The 11,796-nt window shown below is 30.4% G+C and overlaps 2 protein-coding genes across 2 annotated transcripts; one reads left to right on the forward strand and one right to left on the reverse strand.

Moving 5' to 3' along the window:
* The first annotated feature begins 1,214 nt into the window (after positions 1-1,214).
* Positions 1,215-2,695, forward strand: LOC126654986 (BAHD acyltransferase At5g47980-like). The gene has a single exon (XM_050348990.1). The coding sequence runs from the start codon at positions 1,288-1,290 to the stop codon at positions 2,629-2,631; it is 1,344 nt and encodes a 447-aa protein (XP_050204947.1). The 5' UTR covers positions 1,215-1,287; the 3' UTR covers positions 2,632-2,695.
* Positions 2,696-3,905: 1,210 nt separating this feature from the next.
* LOC126654773 (stemmadenine O-acetyltransferase-like) lies at positions 3,906-6,294 on the reverse strand. The gene is made up of 2 exons (XM_050348752.2): positions 5,901-6,294; positions 3,906-5,011 (listed from the first exon to the last, which is right to left on the reverse strand). Exons 1-2 carry the CDS (start codon positions 6,261-6,263, stop codon positions 4,058-4,060), a joined length of 1,317 nt encoding a protein of 438 aa, XP_050204709.1. The 5' UTR covers positions 6,264-6,294; the 3' UTR covers positions 3,906-4,057.
* Positions 6,295-11,796: the final 5,502 nt, after the last annotated feature.

The following is an 11,796-nucleotide window of genomic DNA, read 5'->3' on the forward strand; positions in this document are numbered from 1 at the left end:
TCCATAGCGTGAACGGAAGAGACGAACGGACTAGCGCGAACAAAAAAGACGAACGGAAAAACGACCGAAAACAACGAAAAATACATCGAACGGAAGCGCGAACGGAAAAACGAACGGAAAAGACGAACGAAAAAGTAACCGGAGGAGACAAACTGAAAATCAAACGTAAAAGACGAAGGAAAGAAGAAAAAATGAACAGAGAGCTTTGAAAGAGAAGAGAGAGAAAAAAGAGTGGCTGTATAAAAGTTTAACCTAAAATGAAATAAACTTTCTATATATAGTGGGTATTTTTGGTAAATAAATTAATGAATTAGACAGCGTTAGAAAATAGGAAAAGATGAGCCAAAATAATATAAATATTTTACTAAAAATAGATATTTGAAAAATAATCCCTAACATATTTATTCCATTTAAACCTAAATAATATAGATAGGTAAGATTCTAAAGCAAATTCAATGGCCGATTTTTTTAATATAATTTTTTAGAATAATTTGACTTTAATCGTCTAAACGCAAATTATTTATAAAGACCATTTCCATGGTAATCGAGTATCAATAGTTAATTTGGTAGATAATGATTATTATTTGGACTGCGTAATCTTTCGTCAGCAATTATGTAAGATTAGAGAGTCACCGTACTTTTGCTTGTCTTTTTTAATTAGTTACCGTACTTTTAGTTTTTCTATTATTTTGGTCACTAAATTATAAATTTGTTTCAATAAAAAGAGCTTTTGATCTCTGAAAAATAAAAATTAAGGTTTTTAATTGATTATATACGTACATAAATATAGTTTAACATTAACAAATTGGTTGCTACAATTCACCAACTTAATATTTTTTTTTTCAATTTAATCACGTTTTTAAAACACCAACTTTAATTTTTTTTTCAAATATATACACGGAGTTATAATTTACTAAGATGGTAGCCGGAAAATGACCTCCACCTGCAAATTACACCAATGTATTAGTGTCGTGTATGAATTTAAGAAAAAAATAAAAATTTATGTATATTTACGACAAATTTTAAAATGCGTGATTAAATTGAAAAAACGTATAAAGTTTGTGAATCTTTATAACATTAACCGTATATAAACTGTACAAAAGTAGCCTAAAAGCCTTTGCATGTCACTGAAAATGATAGTTCAATAACCAAAATTAAACTAATTAAAGTAAATCACCGAAACCAAATCAGAATTTTACTATAAATCTATTCATTCTGACATTATTGGATAAGAGCTAACCAAATTGGGTTGTGCCTTGTAGCAGACGTTACTAGTGCTGAAGCTACATGGAGATCAACTTGAAAATCAGCCAAAAACATACCATAAAACCATCATTTCCAACACCAAACCACCTTAGAATCTTCAAGCTCTCGCTACTCGATCAGCTATCCCATGCAGCTTACGGGTCGATGCTTCTGTTCTACTCGGTACATAAACCTGTCGATGTTCTTGAACGATCCCACCTGCTCAAGAAATCGTTCTCAGAAGCCTTGACTCGGTTCTACCCGTTAGCGGGTAGAATCAAAGATAATTCCGTGATCGAATGCAACGATGAGGGAGCTGTTTTTATTGAAGCAAAAGCTGACTGTTTTCTCTCTCAGGCTCTTGAAAATCCAAACAATGAGATGATAAGAAAATTTCTTCCTATCGAGAATATTAAATTCTCTTCGGAACCCGAAAAGAGTTGTTTGTTACTTGTACAAGCATCTTTTTTCGCCTGCGGCGGGTTTGCTATTGGCGTATGTATTTCGCATAAAATCGCGGATGCAAGCACGGTTTGCACCTTCATTAAAGGCTGGGCAGCCACAGCTTCCGGTTTAGAATCTTTGGATGATGAGACTTTCCGGCCGAATTTTAATGCTTCATCAATCTTTCCACCACAGAAGCTACCATCAAGATTAGCTATGGAGTTAAACAAAGAAAATTGTGCTACCAAAAGATACGTATTCGATGCCTCAAAGATTACAGCTCTCAAGGCTAAAGCCGCGAGCCAAACTGTCCCTCACCCGACTCGAGTCGAAGCAGTGACAGCACTAATATGGAAGTGTGCTACAAAAGCTGCAACCGTTAGATTAAACTCAACTCAGCCAAAAGAATTCGTTCTAGCGCAAGCTGTAAACATACGGAAAAAGATGCACCGTTTATCGGAAAATACCATCGGAAACATGATGGGCCATTTCGCGGTACGAGCACCGGATTCCCAAACAAATTTAGCAAGTTTAGTTGCAAATATTAGAAAAGGAATGAAAGATTTCGACGAGAATTACGTAACGAAACTCGTACAAGGTAACGCTTTTATGGCTATAATGGAAGCTTTAAAAGAAATGGGGAGTTTAATTCATGGATCAGGAAATAATACAGAATTCTATATAGTGAGTAGTTTGTGTAAATTTCCATTTTATGGTATTGATTTTGGGTGGGGAAAGCCTAGTTGGGTGGTTCCTCCAATGGAGTCATTCAAGAACATTGTTGCATTAATAGATAGTAATGATGGTGATGGAATTGAGGCTTGGGTGATATTAAAAGAAGAAGATATGACAATTTTTGAAAGAGATCAAGAATTGCTTGAATTTGCTTCTTCAAATCCTAGTGTTTTGATTAACACTATTATGCCTAACTCTTGCCTTTGAATGGATTTTGTTATGTCACTTGTAATTTGTGCTTGTTTTTGTCATTATTTGTTGATGTTATTTATGTATTTGTGCTAAATTTTAGTTTTATTGTATGTACCAATTGTAAACATGAAATTTCCTATTAATGTTTTTTTTTTTTTGATTACAATCCTATTAATGTAATAATAGACATATTTGTAAATATTATTTCAAGTTTCATTTCAAAATTGTGATTATAGATACTCCATAATCACAATTTTGAAATTAGACTTGAAATAATAGACAATAAATTACCAAACACGCAATTATAGTGAAATTGATAAATATATGGAGAGATAAATTTAATAATTTGGTCTACCAATTTTTTTACCGTGCTAATTATATCAATGCAGTAATTAAAAAATAGAAGATAACTTAACTGATGGAGTTTTATATTAAATTATTTTTATAATTAAATAGTCAAATTTTGTAGAAAATTGTATTTTTGATAATAGCACAACATTTTATAGGATATTTATAATAATTAATATAACAATTATGATTAAATTAGATACATAATTTCTTAAAAAATAATTCCGACTATGGATTATTCATTAACATGAGTTAATGGACTATATATATATTGTTTGAATTTTTTTTGATATAAATCATAAAATTATTAACCTAACTAATATGATACGTAAATTTCGTATAACTTATCTGTAAATGAATTAATTTAAGAAGATAATGTTTAATATTTTAAAAAAACTTTTTGTTTATATTTAATTTACACAAATCCTAAAATGGTATTATTTTATTAGAGAATGGCTTTTGGATCTCAGTTAAACTAATTTTTGGATTGAGAAATTTATTTAGTAGAATTGGTTTCTATTAGGCAAAAGGTACTAATAAGTTCCTACCGTCAGAGTTCATGAATTTTTTGGTCATTATTGTAATTTTCGTCTCACTTAAGCCCCAATTATTATAAAAAGGGTACAAAAAGAACATCACCGTAAATTCCGTTAAAATAAATTCCGTTTCATTAAAATAAAAAATATAAATAAGTCCTTGTGGTCAAAAATTAGAATATTTAACCTGTTCGAGTTTAAAATTACTATAACCTTTTAAAAAATAAAATTATTTCATTTTTACTTTAACTAAAAAGAATTTTTTAACAGAGTTAACTGTCAGATCTTTTTTTTACATTATTTTTAGTGACCGCAGAAAATTTAAATGAGACAGGAATGAACATAACAGCTTAAATATTTATGGATTCTAACCACAAGTGCTTAACAATATCTTTTGCCTTTACATAATTAATTGACCAACTTGCAAACATTAAATGCTTAACATTTTAATTTTAAAATTCAGACAAACAAAAGCAATACAAAAACAAGAATACTTAGAAATTTGACAGGCAATAGCAACTTTAGACTCAGTCAAATCAGACTATACAAAATCTAGATCATAAAATAGAAGAAGAAACATGAGCAAGAAGCTCCTTATCAATGTCAAACTTAGCCATATCTTCCTCTTTCAAATTAATCCATGCCTCTATCCCCTTCCCATCATTAGTATCCAACAAAACAGCTAAATTCTTGAACGGCAACGGAGCTGAACCGGTCCACTCCGCCTTTCCCCACCCGAAATCAATGTCATACGTCGGAAAATTACATAAACTAGTAAAGCTAAAACTAATCACATCTCCTTTCGCAACTTTTTCCGTTCCTTCCTTGAGAAAATTCAAATGTCCGTCGCTCTTCTGGAGACTCTTCACATAATCTGCATTCACATTTTTAATAGAATCTCTCATCCGACTCATAATTCCGTCACACTCTCCGTCTTGATCCGCTAGCGTGGTGGCGATCCGGCTAATGTTCCCAAAATGCTGATTCGAGAGAGGCGGATCCATTCTCGGACGCAAATTCACTGCATGATGCACTAGGTATAGCTTATTATTTGTTTCGTTCGCTTGAGTAGCCGCCATGAACCGACTCCATATGAAAGCGGATAACGCCTCCACCCTCGTCGGACGGCAGCCATTGTCATCGGAATATTTCGTTTTAAGATCGGATAAGACGGAAGTATCAAATACAAATCTCTTTGTGATAATATTATCTTTCATAATCCAGTTTCTCGGCTCAAACCCTAGATTTTTAGGCGGAAAGATTGTGGCTAAACCAAACGGGGGGATTTTTATTAGATCATCAGAATTTGATTCTCGAGTGATTGCAGCCCAGCTGTTGAGGAACACCATCACTGATAAGCCGTCGCCGAGTTTATGCGACATCGCCATTGAAATGGCTAAACCGCCGCAGTTAAAGAAAGTTATTTGGAAAAAAGCTGCAAAATCCTTTCCTTCATCAAGTTGAAGAGGAAAGAACTTCTTGTTGCTGTTAGGATCGTAGCATGAACGTACCTGCAGATAATATGATAGATAATTATTAATTTAAATTTTTAGATGATATTATCAGTATAAATTTAATTATTTTATTTTAAATTTTATTTTATCAAATTTTATAAAATTATTATTAAATAGGCCAAATGTCGTAAAAACGCGAAACCTTTCACAAAAGTCCTGACTTTTCAATTTTGTCGATTTTGGCCTAAAACTGATTATTTGGTTTCACAAAAGTCCTGATCTTTAAATTTTATCGATTTTGGCCAAAAATGAATTATTTGGTTTCACAAAAGTTCTGATCTTTCAATATATTTGCATGTCACGTAGGCGCCACATAGGCAAAATTGAAATCAAATTGAGAGTTGGCCACAATTGAAACCAAATAATCTGTTTTTGGCCAAAATCGACAAAATTGAAAGGTCAGGACTTTTGTGAAATTTTTATGAAAAATTTGGCTTTTTACGATATTTGGCCTATTAAATATAAACAAAATTATTTTAAATATCCATAATTTTGACTATTTTCTAACAGATGTATCTTAAAAATTTAGATAAGTTATTCTTCTGTGACCCAAATTCACCATGCAAAATTATGAGTGATATGCTTATATCCAAAAATTCAATTCAACTAAATTCACATTAAATTAGACAAGAGTGTTCATAGATAATTTCCTTATTCAGGTCATGATGTAATCAATAATCTAGATTTTTTGTTTAACCACTAGTTTATAGTGGTTCTAGATTGTATTCGGTTTGTCCCTTTTGGCCACTTCTTGTGGCGTTTATAAAATCTCGATTCTTAAAAAAGAAATTATTTTTAAGGACATATCTTCTATTAAAATTGTTAAAGATACAAATATGTAAAATTATTTTACTTAAAATATATATTACTCTTTAAATTTGCTTACCTTATGAACTTTTTTTGAACCGGCCGCTGAATCAGAAGATTCAAGAATATTCGAGAGTGGAAAATTCGCTTGAGCTTCAACGAACAAGACACCCTCGTCGTTACAGTCAATGTACGTATTGTTTCTAACACGTCCGGCTAGCGGATAGAATGTGGTTAAAGCTTTTGATAGAGATGTCTTCAGCATATTGCATCTTTCAGAATTGGTAAAATCGGGATCTTTAGTGTAAAAAAGAACGAAAGGCATACAAACTGGAGCTTGGATTTGATCAAGAAATGAAAGTTGGAGATGGCGAAGATGGTCTGGTGTAGGAGATGATGGCTTTATTAGCTCTTTGGAGAGAAATTCTACTTCAATTTTCATTTTTTTCTTATCTTGGATTGACAAATTTTCTGGATTGAAAGTGTGTATTTATAGAGCCGGTGCTGATATTATGAGAATTACTGAACATTAATCGAATCTTAATTTTTTTTTATTTCAATAATTATAAATCTATTTTTTCAACAAGAGAAGTTAAATGATTTTTGGTGATATTTTTACTTATATGGACAGTAAAAAAGTGTAAGCAAAAATGCATCAGATATTATTTAGCTACGTTTTATTGTTTTAATTACTAAAGACAAAAATACTAAATTGTAATATATTGTATATTTTAACCATTTAGATATATAAAAAATAATGGAATTCTGAAGAAAACAACATCAAGTTTTTAATAAATTGTTAGATGTAGTATTCGGTTTTTAAGTTTTTTAAAATTAAAACTCAAGCCAAACTAAATGTTTATGAAATTTATAATAAATAAGCCAAATCGACTATTTTTTGTTCCGTTTTGGTTCAGATCAATTGTTTGGTCAGATTTGGTATCTGAAAATCACAATATATTTTTTGTTATTTTGTATTCACTATAAAAATCATAATTTTTTTAGTAATTTTATGAGGTGTTTTGAACGGGTCTCAATAATGAGACAACACCTTTAAATCTTTCATATATAGACTAATTTCCACTCGAGTCCGATAGGTCTATTGTGGAAGGAAATCTGGCCTCAAGTTTTAAACGGCTGCATATATATATGAGTACGATTCGAATTTACAACTTCATTCAAGTAAGGAGAACGACTTACTAATTCATTTCTGTCTTGAGTTAAAATTATAAATTTTTTGATAATATATAGTATGATTGTATGGAGATATAATGAATTAATATATATGTATTGGATCTGTTGAGTGGTTTGAGAGGGACATCTTCTGACCTAGAAATTTCATACAAATGTGGGATCATGAAAGAATGTCAATCCCTCTAAGTTTTTGCTGGTGCTTGGTTGTATTGATTTTTTTACTTTTTTTTATTTTGTAATTAGATAAAGATGGGTTGCATTATTCGATAAGCCTAATCACCATAATATTTGCATCATGATATCATTATAAATAAAGATAAATATATCATACATTATATACCAATTAATACAATATATCTATATACAATGATGTATATAGTTGACATATAATATTATATTATCTTGAAATGTAGGATATATAGGTGCTTATCCATTAGACTCCATTCTAATGTACTTTGGTTGTACTAATTTTATCTGCTTGCAATTTGGTTGAACAGTACTAAAAATGACTGTTTCAACTAATAAAAAAATATTATTTCTTCGGATTTATAATACTCGTCACTTTAATATTTAACACAAAATTATATAGACACTCTTTTTGTTTCAACAAAATTATTCACTTTTTTTTTATCTAAAACTCTTACTCATTACTAATAAATAACAATTTTTTTATATTATTTGTTTTAAAAAAAATTTAATGAGCTAATATTTCTATTGAAATATATAAAAAATGAGAACTAATGACTATATTAAATAAAAATATAGAAGGAAATATAAAAAGATATATAAATTTATAAAATCAATTGTATTTTCTTAAGCTGTAATAATACAAAAAGTAGATAACTTTATCAGGACGAAAAAAATAATTACTTGTTTAAATTGATTCATATTTTAATTAATTTTTTTTTTGAAATCAGTTCATATTGACATGTACTATTGATTCTTTATTTGGATTATAATATTAATAAAAAAACTAAGAAAAGAAATTTGAAAACAGTTTAAAAATTTATCACAATTATTATAAAAGGATAAATATTATGATTAGACAAAATTTTCAAATGACAGAAAGAATTCTCTATCAAAAAGATGTTTTAGTTGGGAAAGTGTCTAATCTTTTTTTTTGATAGTCCATCCGGTTTTCAAAATTTTGCTCTGACTAATACGAATTCGATCGGCGTCGCGCATCCGATTTGGTAGATGAGTCTGTCAGTGAGAATTTTCTGCATTCATAAAAACTCACCCGAGATCTTATCTAAAAAGTAGTTTGTACGCTATAAAATGTAAATGACAATTTTTCAAAAAAGAAGAAAGAAAAACACGTCCAACGAATATACTAATTGGCACCCATCAACACGTTCACACTCCTAATCTTTTAAGTTTTTTAATAATCATTGACTTGGTAAATAATATTTTGAAGTCATGAGTCATATGATAAAGTTAGGAGAAGAATATAAATATACAACTCATGACCAGTAAATTAAAATACAAATACTTATTATCTCTGAAGACAAATGAAATGTGAATGGGGCATTTGCCGATTTTCTGTGATAGCACCAACTGGCAAATGGGCGCCAGCTTTTGCAGAAAAACTTGTATAGATGTGATCTAAAAAAAAAGTTGTTTCCACAAACATATTGAAAAAAAAAAGAAATTGGCGCCAGCTTTCATTTTCTTTTATATTCGTAGTTCGTACTATACTGCTCTGTTTACACCGGCTAAGGAAGAATTTAATGAACCAATGATCCAAAAAAATTCATTTATTAATTTCTTTTAATAATTAAACGGGAAAGAGTATTTATGGGAGAAATCAAATTCACAATCTAACAGATTACTACCTAGCACTTATATCATTTAAATTATAATTTATTGATCTTTATTTATTAATTTAATTATTTATTTTTTGGATGAATGATGAATTTATTAGCTCAATTATAAAAAAGTTGAAAGCAAAATTTTAAACAAGTGTCTGAAAAAGCAAACCAACAACCGAACTAGTGAAACCGCCAGTTTTCAATTCGACCAGTTCAACTACCGCCAATTCAACCGGTTAGGTAAAACTGTGGTACTTTATAACAAGAGTAGCATTTTTTATGAAAACAAAGCATACATATAGTATACTCAAAATATACCACTTGATCTAGCATCAATGAATTGTTAATATACATATTGTCAATGATGTGGATGAACATCACGCAGCTCCAGTGGAGAATTAACAATAAATCATTTACAAAATCACAAACAAAAACTACAAATGTATTTAAGAAAATAACAAAACTCATGAAATTTTCAAACTTATGGACAAACCATATATTTACTTGTTGTTATATGGCTTTCATATTTGTACTTTGATCTTCTTCTTTAATATGAATTTATATCTCTGTTAAAAAAAATTACGGACAATTCAAAAGTCATAAATAAACCAAAAAAAACAGAAATTGCAGAGATGAAGAAAACAATAATAATAAGGAGAAATTAGCGGTGGTGAAGCATAATCTATAGACGGAAAACGAATAAATTGACGATTTGATTTGAATCGTTGTTGAACATGAAAGTGGATGTCTTTTCTTCACCGGAGATCTAAGTTAAAAAAAAATGTGTTTGTGCCGGAAATCTGATAAGAAAAACAAGAAGAAGAAATGTCGCCAGAGAAATCCTATGGTGAGGATGAAGATAATGTGTTAGAGGAAATTATTTTCCTTAATCACGATTAATGTAAATGTTTTGGTTTAAAAAATATTGTCCCCAGTTTATTAATGAAAGCCGTACATTTGGAATTATTTTAGACAAATTGGGTATTTCTCGGTAATACCTCGTACTTTTAAAAGTACTAAGTATCATGCCACGTATTTTAATTTGGATAATTAAATCGAGAAAGCCCAAATTAAACCATAATAATAAGGTCTTACACTACTAAAATGTTTGCTTTTAGCGACCGATTTTTCCGTCGCTAAAAGCATGAAATCCGTCGGCAAAATCCTCGTCGCTAAATTTTTGGCGACGGACCAAAAAATTTGGCGACAGATTTTAGCGACGGATTTAAATCCGTCGCTAATTACCGACGGATTTTAGCGACGGATTTAAATCCGTCACTAATTACCAAAAAAAATAAAAAATTAAATCGTAAAAAAAATTATTATTATTTAATCGGTCACACACCCGTCACATTCCGTCAACCTCCGTCCCCCACCCGTCCCCCGTCGCCCTCAGTTACCCATCCGTTGTCTCCATCACCCACTCGCAATTTTTACAAACTTCCCAGTTGGTCACCCATCCTTCCCACTGCTCCCACTCATTGCTCTTTAACTTTGAAGTTCTCCCGCGCGTATCTCCACCTGAACCAGCTCAGTTTCTTGTTATATATATATGTATATTTATATTTAAATGTAACTAAAAATGACAAATACTTCCTCCCACATTTTAATATAATTATTTTTTATAATTAATAGTTATTTCAAATAATTATTAATGAATAAATAAATAACAATATTTTCAATATATATATTTATGTTATATTTAAATAATATTATATATAATTAAAAAAATAATAATTATTTTTTCTTTAATAATTATTTTTCTAAATAATATTTTGATAAAAAAATTATTTAATTTAATAATTTTTTTACGATTTTTTTTATTTTTTGGTAATTAGTGACGGATTTAAATCCGTCGCTAAAATCCGTCGGTAATTACATCAAAAATAATTGGCGGGAGTGTTCCCGCCAACTTTAGCGACGGATTTTCCGTCGCTAAAGTTGGCCGTCGCTAAAGTTGGCGGGAACACTCCCGCCAATTTAAATGACAATTTAGCGACGGATTTCAAATCCGTCGCTAAATCCGTCGGTAAAAAAAAATTAGCGACGGATTTTGAATCCGTCGCTAAAATCCGTCGGTAAAACACAGTTTTTTAGTAGTGTTAGACCAAAGTGAGCCTTTTTAGTTGTCGCGGAATAATAATTAAGTGGAAAATTATTATTCGTTAAAGCAAGTTTAAACGGGACTAAGTATAAGGCCATAAATTTAAATAAAATAATTGGTAATTTCCGAGCTAATTATTTTTACGTCAAGTTTCGTAAAATAATATTAAGAAGTTATGGATAAAAATTTCATAGATATTGGACGTAGATTATTCTATCAAGCGAGATTAAACGAGACCTCAAATATCAATTAGAATTAAAGTAAAATAAAATATAGGTCCCGGATTGTTAAATATTATGCCGAGTGCATTAAATGCTTTTAAGAAATTATCGTCGAAGTTTCAAAAATTTATAAAATCATTTTTTAATTGATTTCGGACGATAATTAAAGAATTGAATTAAAATACGTGTTTGAGCTACTTGAGTTAAAGTGAGATTTAACCAACTATATAAATAAATCCAGCTTCCTCACTAATTCATTATTTCATAATATGTTTCCAGAAACCCTAAGAAATGGTTATCTCCATTTTCATTCTTCCTTTCAGCATCCATCACGACGGCGAACATATCTCCACGATCCGACGACCGATTTCAATGATTCAAACTCGGTTCTCTGGCTAACTCACACACGATCAAGATGAGATGCTCGGTTTCATATTCGGTTAAGTATTCATTGAGATATGTTGATTTTTATATAGGAGTTATAGTTTTGGATCAATAAGGCTTTAAAACTCATGGTTTTTATGATTAATTTGGAGTTTTGAATACGGATTGAAGTGAGGATCATTGTGAGTACATCGGGATGGGACTGAGGAGCTCAAGGAACTCGGTTTTGCTCGTTTGAGCAAATCCATTTCTGCTCTCCAC

Source organism: Mercurialis annua, linkage group LG7, assembly GCF_937616625.2.
Source record: "Mercurialis annua linkage group LG7, ddMerAnnu1.2, whole genome shotgun sequence".
NCBI lineage: Eukaryota > Viridiplantae > Streptophyta > Magnoliopsida > Malpighiales > Euphorbiaceae > Mercurialis > Mercurialis annua.